This window comes from Oncorhynchus mykiss, chromosome 23 (assembly GCF_057628025.1).
Source record: "Oncorhynchus mykiss isolate SJ-2025 chromosome 23, ASM5762802v1, whole genome shotgun sequence".
Taxonomy (NCBI): domain Eukaryota; kingdom Metazoa; phylum Chordata; class Actinopteri; order Salmoniformes; family Salmonidae; genus Oncorhynchus; species Oncorhynchus mykiss.
The window spans coordinates 60,739,178-60,766,142 of NC_143044.1; the positions used below are offsets into that span (position 1 = coordinate 60,739,178).

Sequence of the window (26,965 nt, forward strand, 5' to 3'; positions counted from 1 at the left end):
CACTAGTCTCTGACACGACTCAGGGTCTCCTAAACCATTACTGTGTTCCACTAGTCTCTGACACGGCTCAGGGTCTCCTCAACCATTACTGTGTTCCACTAGTCTCTGACACGGCTCAGGGCCTCCTAAACCATTACTGTGTCCCACTAGTCTCTGACACGGCTCAGGGTCTCCTCAACCATTACTGTGTTCCACTAGTCTCTGACACGGCTCAGGGCCTCCTAAACCATTACTGTGTTCCACTAGTCTCTGACACGGCTCCGGGTCTCCTAAACCATTACTGTGTCCCACTAGTCTCTGACACGGCTCCGGGTCTCCTAAACCATTACTGTGTTCCACTAGTCTCTGACACGACTCAGGGTCTCCTAAACCATTACTGTGTTCCACTAGTCTCTGACACGGCTCCGGGTCTCCTAAACCATTACTGTGTTCCACTAGTCTCTGACACGGCTCCGGGTCTCCTCAACCATTACTGTGTCCAACTAGTCTCTGACACGGCTCCGGGTCTCCTCAACCATTACTGTGTCCCACTAGTCTCTGACACGGCTCCGGGTCTCCTAAACCATTACTGTGTTCCACTAGTCTCTGACACGGCTCCGGGTCTCCTAAACCATTACTGGGTCCCACTAGTCTCTGACACGGCTCAGGGTCTCCTAAACCATTACTGTGTTCCACTAGTCTCTGACACGGCTCAGGGCCTCCTAAACCATTACTGTGTCCCACTAGTCTCTGACACGGCTCAGGGCCTCCTAAACCATTACTGTGTTCCACTAGTCTCTGACACGGCTCAGGGTCTCCTAAACCCTAAACCATTACTGTGTTCCACTAGTCTCTGACACGGCTCAGGGTCTCCTAAACCATTACTGTGTCCCACTAGTCTCTGACACGGCTCAGGGTCTCCTAAACCATTACTGTGTTCCACTAGTCTCTGACACGGCTCAGGGTCTCCTCAACCCTAAACCATTACTGTGTTCCACTAGTCTCTGACACGGCTCAGGGCCTCCTAAACCATTACTGTGTTCCACTAGTCTCTGACACGGCTCAGGGTCTCCTAAACCATTACTGTGTTCCACTAGTCTCTGACACGGCTCAGGGTCTCCTAAACCATTACTGTGTTCCACTAGTCTCTGACACGGCTCAGGGTCTCCTAAACCATTACTGTGTTCCACTAGTCTCTGACACGGCTCAGGGTCTCCTAAACCATTACTGTGTTCCACTAGTCTCTGACACGACTCAGGGTCTCCTAAACCATTACTGTGTTCCACTAGTCTCTGACACGGCTCAGGGTCTCCTCAACCATTACTGTGTTCCACTAGTCTCTGACACGACTCAGGGTCTCCTAAACCATTACTGTGTTCCACTAGTCTCTGACACGACTCAGGGTCTCCTAAACCATTACTGTGTCCCACTAGTCTCTGACACGGCTCAGGGTCTCCTAAACCATTACTGTGTCCCACTAGTCTCTGACACGGCTCAGGGTCTCCTCAACCCTAAACCATTACTGTGTCCCACTAGTCTCTGACACGGCTCAGGGTCTCCTAAACCATTACTGTGTTCCACTAGTCTCTGACACGGCTCAGGGTCTCCTAAACCATTACTGTGTTCCACTAGTCTCTGACACGGCTCAGGGTCTCCTAAACCATTACTGTGTCCCACTAGTCTCTGACACGGCTCAGGGTCTCCTAAACCATTACTGTGTTCCACTAGTCTCTGACACGGCTCAGGGTCTCCTAAACCATTACTGTGTTCCACTAGTCTCTGACACGGCTCAGGGTCTCCTAAACCATTACTGTGTCCCACTAGTCTCTGACACGGCTCAGGGTCTCCTAAACCCTAAACCATTACTGTGTCCCACTAGTCTCTGACACGGCTCAGGGTCTCCTCAACCCTAAACCATTACTGTGTCCCACTAGTCTCTGACACGACTCAGGGTCTCCTAAACCATTACTGTGTTCCACTAGTCTCTGACACGGCTCAGGGTCTCCTAAACCATTACTGTGTTCCACTAGTATCTGACACGGCTCAGGGCCTCCTAAACCATTACTGTGTTCCACTAGTCTCTGACACGGCTCAGGGTCTCCTAAACCATTACTGGGTCCCACTAGTCTCTGACACGGCTCCGGGTCTCCTAAACCATTACTGTGTCCCACTAGTCTCTGACACGGCTCAGGGTCTCCTAAACCATTACTGTGTCCCACTAGTCTCTGACACGGCTCAGGGCCTCCTAAACCATTACTGTGTTCCACTAGTCTCTGACACGGCTCAGGGCCTCCTAAACCATTACTGTGTCCCACTAGTCTCTGACACGGCTCCGGGTCTCCTAAACCATTACTGTGTTCCACTAGTCTCTGACACGACTCAGGGTCTCCTAAACCATTACTGTGTCCCACTAGTCTCTGACACGGCTCCGGGTCTCCTAAACCATTACTGTGTCCCACTAGTCTCTGACACGGCTCCGGGTCTCCTAAACCATTACTGTGTTCCACTAGTCTCTGACACGGCTCCGGGTCTCCTAAACCATTACTGTGTCCCACTAGTCTCTGACACGGCTCAGGGTCTCCTAAACCATTACTGTGTCCCACTAGTCTCTGACACGGCTCAGGGCCTCCTAAACCCTAAACCATTACTGTGTTCCACTAGTCTCTGACACGGCTCAGGGCCTCCTAAACCATTACTGTGTTCCACTAGTCTCTGACACGGCTCAGGGTCTCCTCAACCATTACTGTGTTCCACTAGTCTCTGACACGGCTCCGGGTCTCCTAAACCATTACTGTGTTCCACTAGTCTCTGACACGGCTCCGGGTCTCCTCAACCATTACTGTGTCCAACTAGTCTCTGACACGGCTCCGGGTCTCCTCAACCATTACTGTGTCCCACTAGTCTCTGACACGGCTCCGGGTCTCCTAAACCATTACTGTGTTCCACTAGTCTCTGACACGGCTCCGGGTCTCCTAAACCATTACTGTGTCCCACTAGTCTCTGACACGGCTCAGGGCCTCCTAAACCATTACTGTGTTCCACTAGTCTCTGACACGGCTCAGGGTCTCCTAAACCATTACTGTGTTCCACTAGTCTCTGACACGGCTCCGGGTCTCCTAAACCATTACTGTGTTCCACTAGTCTCTGACACGGCTCAGGGTCTCCTAAACCATTACTGTGTTCCACTAGTCTCTGACACGGCTCCGGGTCTCCTAAACCATTACTGTGTTCCACTAGTCTCTGACACGGCTCAGGGTCTCCTAAACCATTACTGTGTCCCACTAGTCTCTGACACGGCTCAGGGTCTCCTAAACCATTACTGTGTTCCACTAGTCTCTGACACGGCTCCGGGTCTCCTCAACCATTACTGTGTCCCACTAGTCTCTGACACGGCTCAGGGCCTCCTAAACCATTACTGTGTTCCACTAGTCTCTGACACGGCTCCGGGTCTCCTCAACCATTACTGTGTCCCACTAGACTCTGACACGGCTCAGGGTCTCCTCAACCCTAAACCATTACTGTGTCCCACTAGTCTCTGACACGGCTCAGGGCCTCCTAAACCATTACTGTGTTCCACTAGTCTCTGACACGGCTCAGGGTCTCCTAAACCCTAAACCATTACTGTGTCCCACTAGTCTCTGACACGGCTCAGGGTCTCCTAAACCATTACTGTGTTCCACTAGTCTCTCAGACACGGCTCATTGTTTTTGACGCACAAAACAATTTAGGCAACAGGGGAACTTGCTCCAGAAGGGGGGTTGAATATCTCTGCTGTAACCAAGAAGCTTGATGTTGACATCTAGCCACTTAGCTAGCAAGTTAGAAAACCAGATGCATAGCTGGAGCCCTCTTAGAGTCCTTATAGTTTTATAAGAAGTAGTGTAGCTCGCAGCACCGCAAGGTGAGGGTGCATCCAACCTAGATGTTTCGGTTTGGTAGACTGGCATTCAAATGGGAGAGTTATAGTGTCGTGTCCCCAAGTCAACTTCGGGGAAACACAAGCTGATGCCCAGTTGTCTCCTCTCTGTAATGTGGTTTGGTTAGCCTATAGCATATAGCCTGCCAAACAATAGGACTAATTGATGTGCTGTTATCTCCAGAGCACTGTAACCACCAAAAATCCTGCTTTGACAAATTTTACTACAACACGTTCACCGACCCCAGGCCTAACTGTCAAGGTTCTGTATCCTACAACACGTTCACCGACCCCAGGCCTAACTGTCAAGGTTCTGTATCCTACAACACATTCACCGACCCCAGGCCTAACTTTTGAAGTCTACGGGTATTTTCATTTCACAACAGTGATTTGCTGATGCAGCAACCAGAGGTCTGAACCGGTCTGAACCGGTTTTCTTTCCTCAGTCTTTTCATTGTTCCCGCTGTTCCTGTCCTGTACTACATACCATGTCAACATAGACCATCAGGACATAGGAAGACGTCTAGGGCCTATGAACCAATGGGCATGAGATGGACGTGTGGATCCTTTTTCAAGCTGAAAGCAGCGCTGAAAGAAATACACCAGCAGCCAATAGGAACAGAGTTAGCTAGTAGAGACTTTTCAGGAAACATGACTGGTTCTTCTCAAGCACTAGCCTCCTAGTCTGGTCCCAGATCTGTTTTGCCAACTCCTATGGTCATTCTCACACTTATGACAATATAGGTTGACCATAGAGGTTGGCAAGATGGCAGAAATTGATCTGGGACCAGGCTACTTGATCACCAGCTAGCAGTAGCATAAATGGGTGATTTGGGCTAGACTTCATCACCTGGGGTGAAGTTGTTGGGCCTTCCTCAGGTAGGCGCACTGCCTAGCTAGCAGACACTAGGATTAGGCTACAGTACAGACGAGGGCTACAATCCTGAGACGGTTTGACCCAGTCCCCGGGGCTCTGGCGGGACACGGCCGGGGCTCTGGCGGGACACTTACCCGGCGTCAGATGAACTAGTGGGTAGCGTTTGTATATGTCTCTGTGTGCAGTATGAAGGAAGTAAGGGGTGGTTTTGAGAGCCAACGCTAACTAGCCAGATTCTCACATTATCCCTTTTTAAAAGTTGTACATTAGATTTGCTGCTTACAGCTTCTGGTCACCAGTTTGCTTTCTACTAATGACCAGTAGAGTTTTATTTTTATTTAACCAGGTAGGCCAGTTGAGAACAAGTTCTCATTTACAACTGCGACCTGGTCCGATCAGCCCCCAGGGTGACTCGGCTCTCCTCCGATCAGCCCCCAGGGTGACGCGGCTCTCCTCCGATCAGCCTCCAGGGTGACTCGGCTCAGAGCGTTCTACACTGTTGTGTATATCCATCCTCCTGTCCTCATTTGGCACTGTGGTTTCCTCTAGACCCAGTTGTTTCTCTCTGGTGTTTTCAGTGCGACGGCCTTCGCCGTTTCAGCAACTTCACACACCTCAGAAATGCCGCTGTTTGAAAGGCTGACTGTGACCACAGAGGAAGAAGTCTTGGTCTCCGTTCTCCATCGCACATCTAGCCCAGTGCTGCAGAGAGACGTCACAACTTCTAACGTCCCCTGTCTACCGCTGTCGAGAGGCTCGCTGGTTAAAACTGGCACGTTGACAGACCTGTTTATTAATGTGCCCTATCCCTTGGTTACTTTAGTTTTTACAGTCTGTCATGTTACCAGCTGGTGTCCAGTCTACTTAGTGAGGGCCCCATGTTACCAGCTGGTGTCCAGTCTACTTAGTGAGGGCCCCATGTTACCAGCTGGTGTCCAGTCTACTTAGTGAGAGGCCCCATGTTACCAGCTGGTGTCCAGTCTACTTAGTGAGAGGCCCCATGTTACCAGCTGGTGTCCAGTCTACTTAGTGAGGGCCCCATGTTACCAGCTGGTGTCCAGTCTACTTAGTGAGGGCCCCATGTTACCAGCTGGTGTCCAGTCTACTTAGTGAGGGCCCCATGTTACCAGCTGGTGTCCAGTCTACTTACTGAGGCCCCATGTTACCAGCTGGTGTCCAGTCTACTTAGTGAGAGGCCCCATGTTACCAGCTGGTGTCCAGTCTACTTAGTGAGGGCCCCATGTTACCAGCTGGTGTCCAGTCTACTTAGTGAGGGCTCCATGTTACCAGCTGGTGTCCAGTCTACTTAGTGAGGGGCCCATGTTACCAGCTGGTGTCCAGTCTACTTAGTGAGGGGCCCATGTTACCAGCTGGTGTCCAGTCTACTTAGTGAGGGCCCCATGTTACCAGCTGGTGTCCAGTCTACTTAGTGAGGTCCCATGTTACCAGCTGGTGTCCAGTCTACTTACTGAGGCCCCATGTTACCAGCTGGTGTCCAGTCTACTTAGTGAGGGGCCCATGTTACCAGCTGGTGTCCAGTCTACTTAGTGAGGTCCCATGTTACCAGCTGGTGTCCAGTCTACTTACTGAGGGCCCCATGTTACCAGCTGGTGTCCAGTCTACTTACTGAGGCCCCATGTTACCAGCTGGTGTCCAGTCTACTTAGTGAGGGGCCCATGTTACCAGCTGGTGTCCAGTCTACTTAGTGAGGGCCCCATGTTACCAGCTGGTGTCCAGTCTACTTACTGAGGCCCCATGTTACCAGCTGGTGTCCAGTGTACTTAGTGAGAGGCCCCATGTTACCAGCTGGTGTCCAGTCTACTTAGTGAGAGGCCCCATGTTACCAGCTGGTGTCCAGTCTACTTAGTGAGAGCCCCATGTTACCAGCTGGTGTCCAGTCTACTTAGTGAGGGCCCCATGTTACCAGCTGGTGTCCAGTCTACTTAGTGAGAGCCCCATGTTACCAGCTGGTGTCCAGTCTACTTAGTGAGGGCTCCATGTTACCAGCTGGTGTCCAGTGTACTTAGTGAGAGGCCCCATGTTACCAGCTGGTGTCCAGTGTACTTAGTGAGAGGCCCCATGTTACCAGCTGGTGTCCAGTCTACTTAGTGAGAGCCCCATGTTACCAGCTGGTGTCCAGTCTACTTAGTGAGGGCCCCATGTTACCAGCTGGTGTCCAGTCTACTTAGTGAGGGCCCCATGTTACCAGCTGGTGTCCAGTCTACTTAGTGAGAGGCCCCATGTTACCAGCTGGTGTCCAGTCTACTTAGTGAGAGGCCCCATGTTACCAGCTGGTGTCCAGTCTACTTAGTGAGGGGCCCATGTTACCAGCTGGTGTCCAGTCTACTTAGTGAGGGCCCCATGTTACCAGCTGGTGTCCAGTCTACTTAGTGAGGGCTCCATGTTACCAGCTGGTGTCCAGTCTACTTAGTGAGGGCCCCATGTTACCAGCTGGTGTCCAGTCTACTTAGTGAGGGCCCCATGTTACCAGCTGGTGTCCAGTCTACTTACTGAGGCCCCATGTTACCAGCTGGTGTCCAGTCTACTTAGTGAGGTCCCATGTTACCAGCTGGTGTCCAGTCTACTTACTGAGGGCCCCATGTTACCAGCTGGTGTCCAGTCTACTTAGTGAGAGGCCCCATGTTACCAGCTGGTGTCCAGTCTACTTAGTGAGAGCCCCATGTTACCAGCTGGTGTCCAGTCTACTTAGTGAGGGCCCCATGTTACCAGCTGGTGTCCAGTCTACTTAGTGAGAGCCCCATGTTACCAGCTGGTGTCCAGTCTACTTACTGAGGCCCCATGTTACCAGCTGGTGTCCAGTGTACTTAGTGAGAGGCCCCATGTTACCAGCTGGTGTCCAGTCTACTTAGTGAGAGCCCCATGTTACCAGCTGGTGTCCAGTCTACTTAGTGAGGGCCCCATGTTACCAGCTGGTGTCCAGTCTACTTAGTGAGGGGCCCATGTTACCAGCTGGTGTCCAGTCTACTTACTGAGGGTCCCATGTTACCAGCTGGTGTCCAGTCTACTTAGTGAGGGCCCCATGTTACCAGCTGGTGTCCAGTCTACTTAGTGAGAGGCCCCATGTTACCAGCTGGTGTCCAGTCTACTTAGTGAGAGGCCCCATGTTACCAGCTGGTGTCCAGTCTACTTAGTGAGAGGCCCCATGTTACCAGCTGGTGTCCAGTCTACTTAGTGAGAGCCCCATGTTACCAGCTGGTGTCCAGTCTACTTAGTGAGGGCCCCATGTTACCAGCTGGTGTCCAGTCTACTTAGTGAGGGCCCCATGTTACCAGCTGGTGTCCAGTCTACTTAGTGAGGGCCCCATGTTACCAGCTGGTGTCCAGTCTCCTTAGTGAGGGCCCCATGTTACCAGCTGGTGTCCAGTCTACGTACTGAGGGCCCCATGTTACCAGCTGGTGTCCAGTCTACTTAGTGAGGGCCCCATGTTACCAGCTGGTGTCCAGTCTCCTTAGTGAGGGCCCCATGTTACCAGCTGGTGTCCAGTCTACTTAGTGAGGGCCCCATGTTACCAGCTGGTGTCCAGTCTACTTAGTGAGGGCCCCATGTTACCAGCTGGTGTCCAGTCTACTTACTGAGGGCCCCATGTTACCAGCTGGTGTCCAGTCTACTTAGTGAGGGCCCCATGTTACCAGCTGGTGTCCAGTCTACTTAGTGAGGGCCCCATGTTACCAGCTGGTGTCCAGTCTACTTACTGAGGGCCCCATGTTACCAGCTGGTGTCCAGTCTACGTACTGAGGGCCCCATGTTACCAGCTGGTGTCCAGTCCACGTACTGAGGGCCCATGTTACCAGCTGGTGTCCAGTCTACTTACTGGGGGGCCCATGTTACCAGCTGGTGTCCAGTCTACTTACTGAGGGCCCCATGTTACCAGCTGGTGTCCAGTCTACTTACTGAGGGCCCCATGTTACCAGCTGGTGTCCAGTCTACTTACTGAGGGCCCCATGTTACCAGCTGGTGTCCAGTCTACTTACTGAGGGCCCCATGTTACCAGCTGGTGTCCAGTCTACTTAGTGAGGGCCCCATGTTACCAGCTGGTGTCCAGTCTACTTAGTGAGGGCCCCATGTTACCAGCTGGTGTCCAGTCTACTTAGTGAGGGCCCCATGTTACCAGCTGGTGTCCAGTCCACGTACTGAGGGCCCCATGTTACCAGCTGGTGTCCAGTCTACTTACTGGGGGCCCCATGTTACCAGCTGGTGTCCAGTCTACTTAGTGAGGGCCCATGTTACCAGCTGGTGTCCAGTCTACTTACTGAGGGGCCCATGTTACCAGCTGGTGTCCAGTCTACTTAGTGAGGGCCCCATGTTACCAGCTGGTGTCCAGTCTACTTACTGAGGGGCCCCATGTTACCAGCTGGTGTCCAGTCTACTTACTGAGAGGCCCCATGTTACCAGCTGGTGTCCAGTCTACTTAGTGAGGGCCCCATGTTACCAGCTGGTGTCCAGTCTACTTAGTGAGAGGCCCCATGTTACCAGCTGGTGTCCAGTCTACTTAGTGAGGGCCCCATGTTACCAGCTGGTGTCCAGTCTACTTAGTGAGAGGCCCCATGTTACCAGCTGGTGTCCAGTCTACTTAGTGAGAGGCCCCATGTTACCAGCTGGTGTCCAGTCTACTTAGTGAGGGCCCCATGTTACCAGCTGGTGTCCAGTCTACTTAGTGAGGGCCCCATGTTACCAGCTGGTGTCCAGTCTACTTAGTGAGGGCTCCATGTTACCAGCTGGTGTCCAGTCTACTTAGTGAGGGCTCCATGTTACCAGCTGGTGTCCAGTCTACTTAGTGAGGGCTCCATGTTACCAGCTGGTGTCCAGTCTACTTAGTGAGGGCTCCATGTTACCAGCTGGTGTCCAGTCTACTTAGTGAGGGCCCATGTTACCAGCTGGTGTCCAGTCTACTTAGTGAGGGCCCCATGTTACCAGCTGGTGTCCAGTCTACTTAGTGAGGGCCCATGTTACCAGCTGGTGTCCAGTCTACTTAGTGAGGGCCCCATGTTACCAGCTGGTGTCCAGTCTACTTAGTGAGGGCCCCATGTTACCAGCTGGTGTCCAGTCTACTTAGTGAGGGCCCATGTTACCAGCTGGTGTCCAGTCTACTTAGTGAGGGCCCCATGTTACCAGCTGGTGTCCAGTCTACTTACTGAGGCCCCATGTTACCAGCTGGTGTCCAGTCTACTTAGTGAGGGCCCCATGTTACCAGCTGGTGTCCAGTCTACTTACTGAGGCCCCATGTTACCAGCTGGTGTCCAGTCTACTTAGTGAGGGCCCCATGTTACCAGCTGGTGTCCAGTCTACTTAGTGAGGGCTCCATGTTACCAGCTGGTGTCCAGTCTACTTAGTGAGGGCTCCATGTTACCAGCTGGTGTCCAGTCTACTTAGTGAGGGCTCCATGTTACCAGCTGGTGTCCAGTCTACTTAGTGAGGGCTCCATGTTACCAGCTGGTGTCCAGTCTACTTAGTGAGGGCTCCATGTTACCAGCTGGTGTCCAGTCTACTTAGTGAGGGCCCATGTTACCAGCTGGTGTCCAGTCTACTTAGTGAGGGCCCCATGTTACCAGCTGGTGTCCAGTCTACTTAGTGAGGGCCCATGTTACCAGCTGGTGTCCAGTCTACTTAGTGAGGGCCCCATGTTACCAGCTGGTGTCCAGTCTACTTAGTGAGGGCCCCATGTTACCAGCTGGTGTCCAGTCTACTTAGTGAGGGCCCATGTTACCAGCTGGTGTCCAGTCTACTTAGTGAGGGCCCCATGTTACCAGCTGGTGTCCAGTCTACTTAGTGAGGGCCCCATGTTACCAGCTGGTGTCCAGTCTACTTACTGAGGCCCCATGTTACCAGCTGGTGTCCAGTCTACTTAGTGAGGGCCCCATGTTACCAGCTGGTGTCCAGTCTACTTACTGAGGCCCCATGTTACCAGCTGGTGTCCAGTCTACTTAGTGAGGGCCCCATGTTACCAGCTGGTGTCCAGTCTACTTACTGAGGCCCCATGTTACCAGCTGGTGTCCAGTCTACTTAGTGAGGGCCCCATGTTACCAGCTGGTGTCCAGTCTACTTACTGGGGCCCCATGTTACCAGCTGGTGTCCAGTCTACTTAGTGAGGGCCCCATGTTACCAGCTGGTGTCCAGTCTACTTAGTGAGGGCCCCATGTTACCAGCTGGTGTCCAGTCTACTTAGTGAGGGCTCCATGTTACCAGCTGGTGTCCAGTCTACTTAGTGAGGGCCCATGTTACCAGCTGGTGTCCAGTCTACTTAGTGAGGGCTCCATGTTACCAGCTGGTGTCCAGTCTACTTAGTGAGGGCTCCATGTTACCAGCTGGTGTCCAGTCTACTTAGTGAGGGCTCCATGTTACCAGCTGGTGTCCAGTCTACTTAGTGGGGGCCCCATGTTACCAGCTGGTGTCCAGTCTACTTAGTGAGGGCCCCATGTTACCAGCTGGTGTCCAGTCTACTTACTGGGGGCCCCATGTTACAGCTGGTGTCCAGTCTACTTACTGGGGGCTCCATGTTACCAGCTGGTGTCCAGTCTACTTAGTGAGGGCCCCATGTTACCAGCTGGTGTCCAGTCTACTTAGTGAGGGCTCCATGTTACCAGCTGGTTTCCAGTCTACTTACTGAGGGCCCCATGTTACCAGCTGGTGTCCAGTCTACTTACTGAGGGCCCCATGTTACCAGCTGGTGTCCAGTCTACTTAGTGAGGGCCCCATGTTACCAGCTGGTGTCCAGTCCAGAGCCAATTTACCTCTTTTTAAAAGCATTTAAAATATATAAAGCTGCAATATGTAAAAAATAAAATAAAAAATCTGATCTGATCAAATTCTCATAGAAATGTGAGTTATAGATCTGTCGTTCTTATTGAAAGCCAGTCTAAGAAGCGGTAAGATCTGTTCTATGTGCACGATTTCTAGGCTTCACCTTCTTAAATATCTGTTGGTTTTGTACACCAGTTTCAAACGGATGAGAAATATAATATTTTGTTTATTTGACAAGATATTTCCCAGCGGTTTAGATGGTACACACTCTGACCCGGACGCCGCTGGGACACGTGTGCGCCGCTCTGTGGGACTCCCGATCACGGCCCGGTTGTGATACAGTCCACTGCATCACTCGGGAGACCAATTTGGCAACCTAGTAGAATGTTATCAACCAGGAAATGGTGTGACGTCCCGGCTCAAGTTGCTGTGACTTGATGTGATCACTGTTAGGCCTAGTGATGGAGATCACACGGTCACCATGGTCAGTCAGCCCCCCTGCAGTCTTGTGATGAGTTTATATTCTGACTTCTCTCCTCTCTCGTATTGTTTCTCCTCTCTGTTCACTATGATCAAGACAACGCGCCTTTTGTTCCACAGACAACAGCTCTCCCCTCTCTGCAGTTGTTCTGTCATTCATCTGACCCTCTCTTCACCCAACCCCTCTGTGCAGTCCTCATCTCATCTCCTACTATCTTCAGACCCCTCTGTGCAGTCCTCCTCCTCAGACCCCTCTGTGCAGTCCTCATCTCTTACCCCTCTGTGTAGTCCTCCTCATCTCAGACCCCTCTGTGTAGTCCTCCTCCTCTCAGACCCCTCTGTGTAGTCCTCCTCTCAGACCCCTCTGTGCAGTCCTCCTCCTCTCTGACCCCTCTGTGCAGTCCTCCTCCTCTCTGACCCCTCTGTGCAGTCCTCCTCCTCTCTGACCCCTCTGTGCAGTCCTCCTCCTCTCTGACCCCTCTGTGCAGTCCTCCTCCTCTCTGACCCCTCCCTCTGTGCAGTCCTCCTCCTCTCTGACCCCTCCCTCTGTGCAGTCCTCCTCCTCTCTGACCCCTCCCTCTGTGCAGTCCTCCTCCTCTCTGACCCCTCCCTCTGTGCAGTCCTCCTCCTCTCTGACCCCTCCCTCTGTGCAGTCCTCCTCCTCTCTGACCCCTCCCTCTGTGCAGTCCTCCTCCTCTCTGACCCCTCCCTCTGTGCAGTCCTCCTCCTCTCTGACCCCTCCCTCTGTGCAGTCCTCCTCCTCTCTGACCCCTCCCTCTGTGCAGTCCTCCTCCTCTCTGACCCCTCCCTCTGTGCAGTCCTCCTCCTCTCTGACCCCTCCCTCTGTGCAGTCCTCCTCCTCTCTGACCCCTCCCTCTGTGCAGTCCTCCTCCTCTCTGACCCCTCCCTCTGTGCAGTCCTCCTCCTCTCTGACCCCTCCCTCTGTGCAGTCCTCCTCCTCTCTGACCCCTCCCTCTGTGCAGTCCTCCTCCTCTCTGACCCCTCCCTCTGTGCAGTCCTCCTCCTCTCTGACCCCTCCCTCTGTGCAGTCCTCCTCCTCTCTGACCCCTCCCTCTGTGCAGTCCTCCTCCTCTCTGACCCCTCCCTCTGTGCAGTCCTCCTCCTCTCTGACCCCTCCCTCTGTGCAGTCCTCATCTCATCTTCTACTGTGGTTCTGGAATGAATGGATCTTGTCCAACCACTGCTTTTCTCCTTTTTGGTATCTACAAGAGTGTGTTGTCGGAGACCTCAAATTCTGATGAGACTGATGACTGTGTCTGTCTGAGCTGAGCTGCCAGAGAGCTTAAATCAGCACTGGAGAGATGCAGTAGTCTGGTCCCAGATCAGTTTGTACGGTGTCACCAACTCCCATGATCACTGTCATTTCCATTGCAACCAGATCCTAGATCAGGCTTATGGGGAAGCCCCTTTAGAGGAAGCCCCTTTAGAGGAAGCCCCTTTAGAGGAAGCCCCTTGAGAGGAAGCCCCTTCAGGGATTCTGACTGACCGCCCCACAGTTCAGCTGGGTCATCAAATCAAATGTATTTATATAGCCCTTCGTACATCAGCTGATATCTCAAAGTGCTGTACAGAAACCCAGCCTAAAACCCCAAACCAGCAAGCAATGCAGGTGTAGAAGCACGGTGGCTAGGAAAAACTCCCTAGAAAGGCCAAAACCTAGGAAGAAACCTAGAGAGGAACCAGGCTATGTGGGGTGGCCAGTCCTCTTCTGGCTGTGCCGGGTGGAGATTATAACAGAACATGGCCAAGATGTTCAAATGTTCATAAATGACCAGCATGGTCGAATAATAATAAGGCAGAACAGTTGAAACTGGAGCAGCAGCACGGTCAGGTGGACTGGGGACAGCAAGGAGTCATCATGTCAGGTATTCCTGGGGCATGGTTGAGGTCAGGGTTGAGGGTTGTTGAGAAACAAGGTCCTGAACTCCAGAAACGAACAGGATTCTAATCCCTTTGTCTCCTGCGACAGAGGAGGGACAGGAAGTAGACATTCCAGGAGGTGCTGAGGATCGTCAAGATGGCCTCCATCGCCAACCAGGTTCACAGCCCAAATGCCCTGGAATAGAGTGTGGCAGCGGAGATGTGGGGCGGCGTTGCCATGGTGATCATTTACACAACATTACTGGAAAAGAAGCCGGGTGTCGATGATGTAAAGTCAAAGAGACCGATTTGGAGCTGGTGAGAATTCTACACACACACACACACACACACACACACACCTTTGTATATGACTTTGTTATTTGCATATATCCTATGTGATTGTATGTTTGTACTGTGTCAACCATCCTGTCAGTTGGTAGGAAACACCAAGCCCAGTGTTAACCATCCTGTCAGTTGGTAGGAAACACCAAGCTCAGTGTTTACCATCCTGTCAGTCGGTAGGAAACACCAAGCCCAGTGTTTAGTCAGTATGATGTCAACCATCCTGTCAGTTGGTAGGAAACACCAAGCCCAGTGTTAACCATCCTGTCAGTTGGTAGGAAACACCAAGCTCAGTGTTTACCATCCTGTCAGTCGGTAGGAAACACCAAGCCCAGTGTTTAGTCAGTATGATGTCAACCATCCTGTCAGTTGGTAGGAAACACCAAGCCCAGTGTTAACCATCCTGTCAGCTGGTAGGAAACACCAAGCCCAGTGTTAACCATCCTGTCAGTTGGTAGGAAACACCAAGCCCAGTGTTTAGTCAGTATGATGTCAACCATCCTGTCAGTTGGTAGGAAACACCAAGCTCAGTGTTAACCATCCTGTCAGTTGGTAGGAAACACCAAGCTCAGTGTTTACCATCCTGTCAGTCGGTAGGAAACACCAAGCCCAGTGTTAACCATCCTGTCAGTCGGTAGGAAACACCAAGCTCAGTGTTAACCATCCTGTCAGTTGGTAGGAAACACCATGCCCAGTGTTAACCATCCTGTCAGTCGGTAGGAAACACCAAGCTCAGTGTTAACCATCCTGTCAGTTGGTAGGAAACACCAAGCCCAGTGTTAACCATCCTGTCAGTTGGTAGGAAACACCAAGCCCAGTGTTAACCATCCTGTCAGTTGGTAGGAAACACCAAGCCCAGTGTCAACCATCCTGTCAGTTGGTAGGAAACACCAAGCCCAGTGTAGAATAACGTCTTGACGCCGTCTAATCTCACTGCCACGTTCTTCACCATCCCAAAGATGGAACAGTTTACGCCCTTACAGTATAATAAATGATAGATTTGTCCTATTCCACTATACAGACCATCAACCTATTCCACTATACAGACCACCAACCTATTCCACTATACAGACCATCAAGCTATTCCACTATACAGACCATCAAGCTATTCCACTATACAGACCATCAACCTATTCCACTATACAGACCATCAACCTATTCCACTATACAGACCATCAACCTATTCCACTATACAGACCATCAACCTATTCCACTATACAGACCATCAACCTATTCCACTATACAGACCATCAACCTATTCCACTATACAGACCATCAACCTATTCCACTATACAGACCATCAACCTATTCCACTATACAGACCATCAACCTATTCCACTATACAGACCATCAAGCTATTCCACTATACAGACCATCAAGCTATTCCACTATACAGACCATCAACCTATTCCACTATACAGACCATCAACCTATTCCACTATACAGACCATCAACCTATTCCACTATAAAGGGAATATGGCTGTTCCATTTGGGATGCTTCCTGTGATTACTGCGGCTGGGTTTGATGCTGTAAGCTTTTACTAATGGACTTAGGCCCGACTTCCCTTGGGTTGCTTTCTCCTACTATCATTTCCATTCAGGAAGTGATGGAAAACGCTCTTACATTATCTGAAAACATTACTCGATTTAAAAGGATAGTTTTTATCACATTGAATCATGGTTGAATGGTGAAAGCTCCGCATGTTATCACGAGGGACTGAAGGAAGGCTGTGTCATGTAGTTCCTTCCATTCCGGAAGCCTCTTGTTTCCTTCCATTCTGGAAGCCTCGTGTTTCCTTCCATTCCGGAAGCCTCTTGTTTCCTTCCATTCCGGAAGCCTCGTGTTTCCTTCCATTCCGGAAGCCTCGTGTTTCCTTCCATTCCGGAAGCCTCGTGTTTCCTTCCATTCCGGAAGCCTCGTGTTTCCTTCCATTCCGGAAGCCTCTTGTTTCCTTCCATTCCGGAAGCCTCTTGTTTCCTTCCATTCCGGAAGCCTCTTGTTTCCTTCCATTCATTACTCTTCTGAAAAACAAAGGGCCGTTATCTATAAAGTCCACTACTTTTGGCCCGGGCCCATAGGGTTCTGGTCAACAGTAGTGGACTATATCACTCAACCTTTAGAAACAACAAGGCTGGTCAACTCTGACTCATGTTTTCTCACCGGAGAAGGGAAGTGTTCAGAGTGAAAATTCTCCCTGTAATGTGGACATGAGGTTTTCCCTCTGTCCATGTGAAACGTCATCGTCATGCCCAGTCTCAGGAGACTGATCCTCAATTTTTAAAGTGGAGACTGGACTTACTAGGACTGTGTATTTTTAAAGGGCACCCTATTTCTAATACAGTCACATGACTTTGGTCCGGAGCCCTATGGGCCAATATGTAGTGGATAAGACGCCATTTTAGATCCGGAGCCCTATGGGCCAATATGTAGTGGATAAGACGCCATTTTAGATGTGCCCAGGGGGAATCCATTCCACAGCTGCAGTCTCCAACGTCCTCTTTCATGCCACATTTACATAGACCTACAAAAACACCACACACACACACACACACACACATTGGTAGACACTATTGTTTCTGTGGTTTGCAGTAGACCATATCTTTGCATTACATTTCTAGGGGGTAGGGGATGCTAGCTTACACTTCCTGTTTCATTGTGTAGAGTGCTGTGTATGTACAGACGGCATGTTAAGCTCCAGTGTTGAGGTGACTTGGTGACAGAACGTTAAGCTCCCGTGTTGAGGTGACTTGGTGACAGAACGTTAAGCTCCAGTAGTGAGGTGACTTGGTGACAGAACGTTAAGCTCCAGTGTTGAGAGGTGACTTGGTGACAGAACGTTAAGCTCCAGTGTTGAGGTGAGGTGACTTGGTGACAGAACGTTAAGCTCCAGTGTTGAGGGGAGGTGACAGAACGTTAAGCTCCAGTGTTGAGGTGACTTGGTAACAGAACGTTAAGCTCCAGTGGTGAGGTGACTTGGTGACAGAACGTTAAGCTCCAGTGTTGAGGAGAGGTGACAGAACGTTAAGCTCCAGTGTTGAGGTGACTTGGTGACAGAACGTTAAGCTCCAGTGGTGAGGTGACTTGGTGACAGAACGTTAAGCTCCAGTGGTGAGGTGACTTGGTGACAGAACGTTAAGCTCCAGTGTTGAGGAGAGGTGACTTGGTGACAGAACGTTAAGCTCCAGTGTTGAGGAGAGGTGACTTGGTGACAGAACGTTAAGCTCCAGTGGTGAGGTGACTTGGTGACAGAACGTTAAGCTCCAGTGGTGAGGTGACTTGGTGACAGAACGTTAAGCTCCAGTGTTGAGGAGAGGTGACTTGGTGACAGAACGTTAAGCTCCAGTAGTGAGGTGACTTGGTGACAGAACGTTAAGCTCCAGTGTTGAGAGGTGACTTGGTGACAGAACGTTAAGCTCCAGTGTTGAGGTGAGGTGACTTGGTGACAGAACGTTAAGCTCCAGTGTTGAGGGGAGGTGACAGAACGTTAAGCTCCAGTGTTGAGGTGACTTGGTAACAGAACGTTAAGCTCCAGTGGTGAGGTGACTTGGTGACAGAACGTTAAGCTCCAGTGTTGAGGAGAGGTGACAGAACGTTAAGCTCCAGTGTTGAGGTGACTTGGTGACAGAACGTTAAGCTCCAGTGGTGAGGTGACTTGGTGACAGAACGTTAAGCTCCAGTGGTGAGGTGACTTGGTGACAGAACGTTAAGCTCCAGTGTTGAGGAGAGGTGACTTGGTGACAGAACGTTAAGCTCCAGTGTTGAGGAGAGGTGACTTGGTGACAGAACGTTAAGCTCCAGTGGTGAGGTGACTTGGTGACAGAACGTTAAGCTCCAGTGGTGAGGTGACTTGGTGACAGAACGTTAAGCTCCAGTGTTGAGGAGAGGTGACTTGGTGACAGAACGTTAAGCTCCAGTGTTGAGGAGAGGTGACTTGGTGACAGAACGTTAAGCTCCAGTGTTGAGGAGAGGTGACTTGGTGACAGAACGTTAAGCTCCAGTGTTGAGGAGAGGTGACTTGGTAACAGAACGTTAAGCTCCAGTGTTGAGGTGACTTGGTGACAGAACGTTAAGCTCCAGTGTTGAGGTGACTTGGTGACAGAACGTTAAGCTCCAGTGGTGAGGTGACTTGGTGACTTGGTGACAGAACGTTAAGCTCCAGTGGTGAGGTGACTTGGTGACAGAACGTTAAGCTCCAGTGTTGAGGTGACTTGGTGACAGAACGTTAAGCTCCAGTGTTGAGGTGACTTGGTGACAGAACGTTAAGCTCCAGTGTTGAGGAGAGGTGACTTGGTGACAGAACGTTAAGCTCCAGTGTTGAGGAGAGGTGACTTGGTGACAGAACGTTAAGCTCCAGTGTTGAGGTGACTTGGTGACAGAACGTTAAGCTCCAGTGTTGAGGAGAGGTGACTTGGTGACAGAACGTTAAGCTCCAGTGTTGAGGTGACTTGGTGACAGAACGTTAAGCTCCAGTGGTGAGGTGACTTGGTGTCAGAACGTTAAGCTCCAGTGTTGAGGAGAGGTGACTTGGTGACAGAACGTTAAGCTCCAGTGTTGAGGGGAGGTGACAGAACGTTAAGCTCCAGTGGTGAGGTGACTTGGTGACAGAACGTTAAGCTCCAGTGTTGAGGGGAGGTGACTTGGTGACAGAACGTTAAGCTCCAGTGTTGAGGTGACTTGGTGACAGAACGTTAAGCTCCAGTGGTGAGGTGACTTGGTGACAGAACGTCAAGCTCCAGTGTTGAGGGGAGGTGACTTGGTGACAGAACGTTAAGCTCCAGTGTTGAGGTGACTTGGTGACAGAACGTTAAGCTCCAGTGTTGAGGTGACTTGGTGACAGAACGTTAAGCTCCAGTGTTGAGGGGAGGTGACAGAACGTTAAGCTCCAGTGTTGAGGAGAGGTGACTTGGTGACAGAACGTTAAGCTCCAGTGGTGAGGTGACTTGGTGACAGAACGTTAAGCTCCAGTGTTGAGGGGAGGTGACAGAACGTTAAGCTCCAGTGTTGAGGTGACTTGGTGACAGAACGTTAAGCTCCAGTGTTGAGGTGACTTGGTGACAGAACGTTAAGCTCCAGTGTTGAGGTGAGGTGACTTGGTGACAGAACGTTAAGCTCCCGTGTTGAGGTGACTTGGTGACAGAACGTTAAGCTCCAGTGTTGAGGTGACTTGGTGACAGAACGTTAAGCTCCAGTGTTGAGGTGACTTGGTGACAGAACGTTAAGCTCCAGTGTTGAGGTGAGGTGACTTGGTGACAGAACGTTAAGCTCCAGTGTTGAGGTGACTTGGTGACAGAACGTTAAGCTCCAGTGTTGAGGTGAGGTGACTTGGTGACAGAACGTTAAGCTCCAGTGGTGAGGTGACTTGGTGACAGAACGTTAAGCTCCAGTAGTGAGGTGACTTGGTGTCAGAACGTTAAGCTCCAGTAGTGAGGTGACTTGGTGTCAGAACGTTAAGCTCCAGTGGTGAGGTGACTTGGTGACAGAACGTTAAGCTCCAGTGGTGAGGTGACTTGGTGACAGAACGTTAAGCTCCAGTGTTGAGGTGAGGTGACTTGGTGACAGAACGTTAAGCTCCAGTAGTGAGGTGACTTGGTGACAGAACGTTAAGCTCCAGTGTTGAGGTGACTTGGTGACAGAACGTTAAGCTCCAGTGGTGAGGTGACTTGGTGACAGAACGTTAAGCTCCAGTGTTGAGGTGAGGTGACTTGGTGACAGAACGTTAAGCTCCAGTAGTGAGGTGACTTGGTGACAGAACGTTAAGCTCCAGTAGTGAGGTGACTTGGTGACAGAACGTTAAGCTCCAGTGGTGAGGTGACTTGGTGACAGAACGTTAAGCTCCAGTGGTGAGGTGAGGTGACAGAACGTTAAGCTCCAGTGTTGAGGTGAGGTGACTTGGTGACAGAACGTTAAGCTCCAGTGGTGAGGTGGTGACAGAACGTTAAGCTCCAGTGTTGAGGTGAGGTGACTTGGTGACAGAACGTTAAGCTCCAGTGGTGAGGTGAGGTGACAGAACGTTAAGCTCCAGTGTTGAGGTGAGGTGACTTGGTGACAGAACGTTAAGCTCCAGTGTTGAGGTGAGGTGACTTGGTGACAGAACGTTAAGCTCCAGTGTTGAGGTGAGGTGACTTGGCGGAGGGGCTTTCCAACCCAAAGGCAGGTGTTGTTTCCTGATGTGATGGCTTGTGTTTCCACAGATCAAGGCAGAGACCATGAGCCTTCAGGGGACAGCACTCTTCTCTTGTGGAGTCATGGGTGAGTGTGGATATAATGGCTGTAGGAGTGGCTGGCTTACCTAGGATGAGATGTTTCTGATTTACCCGAGACCAAATAACAGCTCTGAATTTAGCCTAATAATGGATTCAGTTGGAATTAAGAGTAGCTGCTGCCATGGCAGGAACTAATGGGGATCCATAGTAAACCCCAGGAACTAATGGGGATCCATAGTAAACCCCAGGAACTAATGGGGATCCATAGTAAACCCCAGGAACTAATGGGGATCCATAGGAAACCCCAGGAACTAATGGGGATCCATAGGAAACCCCAGGAACTAATGGGGATCCATAGGAAACCCCAGGAACTAATGGGGATCCATAGGAAACCCCAGGAACTAATGGGGATCCATAGGAAACCCCAGGAACTAATGGGGATCCATAGGAAACCCCAGGAACTAATGGGGATCCATAGGAAACCCCGGGAAGAGTAGCTGCTGCCATGGCAGGAACTAATGGGGATCCATAATAAACCCCAGGAAGAGTAGCTGCTGCCTTGCAGCTAATAGGGATCCATAATAAACCCCAGGAACTAATAGGGATCCATAATAAACCCCAGGAACTAATAGGGATCCATAATAAACCCCAGGAAGAGTAGCTGCTGCCTTGCAGCTAATAGGGATCCATAATAAACCCCAGGAACTAATAGGGATCCATAATAAACCCCAGGAAGAGTAGCTGCTGCCTTGCAGCTAATATGGATCCATAATAAACCCCAGGAAGAGTAGCTGCTGCCTTGCAACTAATAGGGATCCATAATAAACCAAAGGAACTAATGGGGATCCATAATAAACCCCAGGAACTAATGGGGATCCATAGGAAACACCAGGAACTAATGGGGATCCATATGTAACAGTATAAGTTTAGACCGTCCCCTCGCCCATACCCGGGCGCGAACCAGGGACCTTCTGCACACATCAACAGTCACCCTCGAAGCATCGTTACCCATCGCTCCACAAAAGCCGCGGCCCTTGCAGAGCAAGGGGAACTACTACTTCAAGGTCTCAGAGCAAGTGACGTCACCGATTGAAACGCTATTTAGCGCCCACGCTAACTAAGCTAGCCGTTTCACATCCGTTACACATAGGAAACACCAGGAACTAATGGGGATCCATAGGAAACACCAGGAACTAATGGGGATCCATAGGAAACACCAGGAACTAATGGGGATCCATAGGAAACACCAGGAACTAATGGGGATCCATAGGAAACACCAGGAACTAATGGGGATCCATAGGAAACACCAGGAACTAATGGGGATCCATAGGAAACACCAGGAACTAATGGGGATCCATAGGAAACCCCAGGAACTAATGGGGATCCATAGGAAACACCAGGAACTAATGGGGATCCATAGGAAACACCAGGAACTAATGGGGATCCATAGGAAACACCAGGAACTAATGGGGATCCATAGGAAACACCAGGAACTAATGGGGATCCATAGGAAACACCAGGAACTAATGGGGATCCATAGGAAACACCAGGAACTAATGGGGATCCATAGTAAATACATATAACAGCCACGTAAAACAGTCTTGTTTGGCAACCAATCTTTCCAATTTAGCTGTTAGGTTTCGATTCACCGACTGGGTTTTGTTCATCCCACTGGTTTCACAGCGCCCATTTTCAGATCCAGTCCGTATGCACTTCCTCATTCATTGCTAGAGCTGTCTGGCTGCGTTGTTAGTTCCCCGCTCGCGCTGCACAGATGTTGACACGCATGTAAAACGGCATGTAGACCTGTTGAAACTGTTCATTAATGTTCACAGAACAATGTCCCCACAGGCTACAACACTATTTTGAAATGCAAAACCATACCGTTAGCTTCCAGTAGGCTAACTTCTACCAGACTAACTTTCCTTGATAGCTTATTTTTTTGTAATTTAAAAAATGTTAAAAAGATTGAACCTTTTTTATTTAACTAGGCAAGTCAGATAAGAACAAATTCGTATTTATAATGATGGCCAAACCCGGACGACACTGGGCCGATTGTGCGCCGCCCTATGGGTGACTATTACCATGTTGTATTGTAGTCTATATGTCCCCCCCTCCCCCCTGACTATTACCATGTTGTAGGCTATATGTCCCCCCCTCCCCCCTGACTATTACCATGTTGTAGGCTATATGTCCCCCCCTCCCCCCTGACTATTACCATGTTGTAGGCTATATGTCCTCCCCTGACTATTACCATGTTGTAGGCTATATGTCCCCCCCCCCTGACTATTACCGTGTTGTAGGCTATATGTCCTCCCCTGACTATTACCGTGTTGTAGGCTATATGCCCCCCCCCCCCCCTGACTATTACCATGTTGTAGGCTATATGTCCCCCCCCCCTGACTATTACCGTGTTGTAGGCTATATGTCCCCCCCTCCCCCCTGACTATTACCATGTTGTAGGCTATATGTCCCCCCCCCCTGACTATTACCGTGTTGTAGGCTATATGTCCCCCCCTCCCCCCTGACTATTACCATGTTGTAGGCTATATGTCCCCCCCTCCCCCCTGACTATTACCATGTTGTAGGCTATATGTCCCCCCCTCCCCCCTGACTATTACCATGTTGTAGGCTATATGTCCCCCCCTCCCCCCTGACTATTACCATGTTGTAGGCTATATGTCCTCCCCTGACTATTACCGTGTTGTAGGCTATATGTCCTCCCCCTGACTATTACCATGTTGTGTTGCAGAGACCGGCAGCAGGTGGGGTGATGTGGGTCTGGGCCGGGGGTGTTGTGGAGCGCTGCATCACCAGAGAGCCTCAGTGGAGTCCTGTTGCCTGGAGAACCTGTGGGATGTCCTGCCCTCCGAGGTTCTACCCCCCCACTACTACCCGAGCCCAGTCAGAGACGCAGGACTGGGTCCCACCAGCATCACCTCCATCCCGGGCGCCATCCCCTCCATCCCGGGCGCCATCACCAGCCTGCTACAGGACCTGAGCCTGGGTGAGACGTCAGCCGCCGTAGCCTCCTCACCCTCCACCGCTCCACCCTCCAAACGCCAGTGCCGCTCCGTCTCCTGCTCAGAGGACCTGGGAGGCCGGTCGTCGACCTGGAGGCCCCAGGGGTCCGGGGTGTGGACGGCTGTGGCGAAGAGGCGATCCCACAGCGGAGGAAGTGTCCAGAGAGGATTTGCATCAGGAGGAGGGACACGCTCTCAGCAGCTAGGGTTCCCTGCCATGCAGCGTAGCTTCAGCTTCAGCCTGCCAGCTCGCTCCAACACCCTCTCCCTGGATCTCACTGGCTTCACCTCCTGCCCTTCCTATTTCAGCGGTTTAGCCCCTCCCTCTTACTCCTCCCGGTCCTCAGAGCCCCCCAGGCCCTTCCTCTACCTCTCTCATGAACAGATCTGCCTCCCAGAGATCCAGGGAGTGCCGGCGTCGCCCCTGAGCTCCCCAGACTCCACCCCAGAGATGAAGCGCCGTGCTGGGCAGGGGGGGCTGGCCCGGAGTCGCTCTCAGCCCTGCGTCCTCAGCGACAAGAAGATGGGTATGAAGCGGAGGAGACCAGCCGACTCACACAAACAGAGGCCTTCTCTGGACCTGACCAAGATGACACAGGTTCGAAGGGGACGAATATAATGGGTTTACCTGTGTTGTAATTCAGGAGGATCTGGTCTGCTATAGCTAGCTCAAATCTTTCCTGCACTGTTGGGTAAAGCAAACAATTTAAAAAGGTCAAGTTGTGTGTTTCTTCAACCGCTATTATTGAACAAGTCCAATAGTGTCCCGTCAAGCCAGCGAAATATTGCATCTCCATGGAAACCAACTGTAGAGTAACTGCCAATGCTGTTCATGGGGTCTGACTGACTATGTCTGTTCAGGATCCTGCATGTTGTGTAGTTCTCTCTCCTCTCTATCCCAGTCCAGTCACGGTTTGCTTTAGTTTCTTTTTCCTGTGTGACCAAATAAATATTCATAACAAATTCATATAAAAAAATATATTTTTTCTATCCACAGAAACTTCGGAATTTCCAAAGCCTCAGCTGCCCTGGGATCACTGGGGACGACAGCTATCAATCAACCCAGGGCCCGCCCCCTCTGAGGACCACTGACCAATGTGAGACTGACTTTACCTCTGCAGGCAATCAGGGATTGGACGAGCCAACCTCCAGCTCCAAAGATAGCGGAGTTGTCACAAGTGTCTCTAGGGAGGAGGATCTAGCCAGCTCCATCGAGGAGCTGGATTGGCTGAGCTCCCCGGTCTGCGACGACGTGACCGAAGGGGCAGCCACTGGCACCAGGAAGGATGTGTATCAGCTGGGAGGAGATCTGGACATCGATCAGATCGAGAGGAACTGAACCCGGGTCGTTTTCATAAGGCACCAAACGGAACAAAACAGACTGAAACGAGGAGAGAGAACCTGGATATGTCCAATGAGAAATGCTGCAAAATGTTAATGCATTTTTTTTCTCATGTTCCCGAATGAACATGACCCTGAACTATACTTACCACCCTCAGGGGAATGACCCTGAACTATTCTTACCACCCTCAGGGGAATGGGACTGAATGAACATGACCCTGAACTATACTTACCACCCTCAGGGGAATGACCCTGAACTATTCTTACCACCCTCAGGGGAATGACCCTGAACTATTCTTACCACCCTCAGGGGAATGGGACTGAATGAACATGACCCTGAACTATACTTACCACCCTTAGGGGAATGACCCTGAACTATTCTTACCACCCTCAGGGGAATGACCCTGAACTATTCTTACCACCCTCAGGGGAATGGGACTGAATGAACATGACCCTGAACTATACTCACCACCCTCAGGGGAATGGGACTGTGAAGGGAAAGAGGAGTTGGGTGGTACAGTAGGTAAACCCTGCTGACAGGCTTAAAGGACAAAGACAAGTAGAGTACAGTAGTCCATGTGAAGAGACCAGGCTCCTGCTCTGACTAAACCCTGTAGACTACAGTAGTCCATGTGAAGAGACCAGGCCAGGTTCCTGCTCTGACTAAACCCTATAGACTACAGTAGTCCATGTGAAGAGACCAGGCTCCTGCTCTGACTAAACCCTGTAGACTACAGTAGTCCATGTGAAGAGACCAGACTCCTGCTCTGACTAAACCCTGTAGAGTACAGTAGTCCATGTGAAGAGACCAGACTCCTGCTCTGACTAAACCCTGTAGAGTACAGTAGTCCATGTGAAGAGACCAGACTCCTGCTCTGACTAAACCCTGTAGACTACAGTAGTCCATGTGAAGAGACCAGACTCCTGCTCTGACTAAACCCTGTAGACTACAGTAGTCCATGTGAAGAGACCAGACTCCTGCTCTGACTAAACCCTGTAGACTACAGTAGTCCATGAGAAGAGACCAGGCTCCTGCTCTGACTAAACCCTGGGAGTGAAAGGTGAAGGAGGGTCTGTTGTCTGTCTGGGCTATCACCATTTCTCTCTTAGCCTGAATGCCTTATCTATAACGATGTACTGGGTATGAACAGAACACACAGCTGGTTTGTACTGGTGATGAACAGAACACACAGCTGGTTTGTACTGGTGATGAACAGAACACACAGCTGGTTTGTATAACGATGTACTGGTGATGAACAGAACACACAGCTGGTTTGTACTGGTGATGAACAGAACACACAGCTGGTTTGTATAACGATGTACTGGGTACGAACAGAACACACAGCTGGTTTGTATAACGATGTACTGGGTACGAACAGAACACACAGCTGGTTTGTATAACGATGTACTGGGTATGAACAGAACACACAGCTGGTTTGTATAACGATGTACTGGGTATGAACAGAACACACAGCTGGTTTGTATAACGATGTACTGGGTATGAACAGAACACACAGCTGGTTTGTATAACGATGTACTGGGTACGAACAGAACACACAGCTGGTTTGTACTGGGTATGAACAGAATAAACAGCTGGTTTGTATAATGATGTACTGGGTACGAACAGAATAAACAGCTGGTTTGTATAACGATGTACTGGGAATGAACAGAACACAGCTGGTTTGTATAATGATGTACTGGGTACGAACAGAATAAACAGCTGGTTTGTATAATGATGTACTGGGTATGAACAGAACACACAGCTGGTTTGTACTGGGTATGAACAGGACACACAGCTGGTTTGTACTGGGTATGAACAGGACACACAGCTGGTTTGTACTGGGTATGAACAGGACACACAGCTGGTTTGTACTGGGTATGAACAGAATAAACAGCTGGTTTGTACTGGGTATGAACAGAACACACAGCTAGTTTGTATTAATTATCTGCACTTGGACTAGTGGATGTCGTCCCAATCGATCACCTAAACCTGACGCACGTGGGGATCTGAGATGATTTGACCAGTGTCAATCAATAAATTATTTATAATTATTAGGTCAATCAATATGGTCGTAGTTCCCCACCCCCCTTTCCCTCTGATAGGCTAGGGGGAAGTTTCACCCTATTGCTTATACCAATCAAATCCACTCAGAGGGCGTAGGG

At 50.6% G+C, this 26,965-nt stretch overlaps 1 protein-coding gene across 1 annotated transcript in view; it reads left to right on the plus strand.

The window, feature by feature from the left end:
• Positions 1-26,740, plus strand: part of LOC110510774 (protein FAM53B) — a 38,189-nt gene extending 11,449 nt beyond the window's left edge. Inside the window, 5 exon segments of the mRNA XM_090217820.1 lie at positions 14,002-14,185; positions 14,188-14,210; positions 20,427-20,484; positions 23,191-24,059; positions 24,459-26,740. Of these exon segments, the coding sequence (XP_090073946.1) occupies positions 14,113-14,185; positions 14,188-14,210; positions 20,427-20,484; positions 23,191-24,059; positions 24,459-24,800 (1,365 nt within the window). The 5' untranslated portion in view covers positions 14,002-14,112 and the 3' untranslated portion in view covers positions 24,801-26,740.
• The last annotated feature ends 225 nt before the right edge of the window (positions 26,741-26,965 follow it).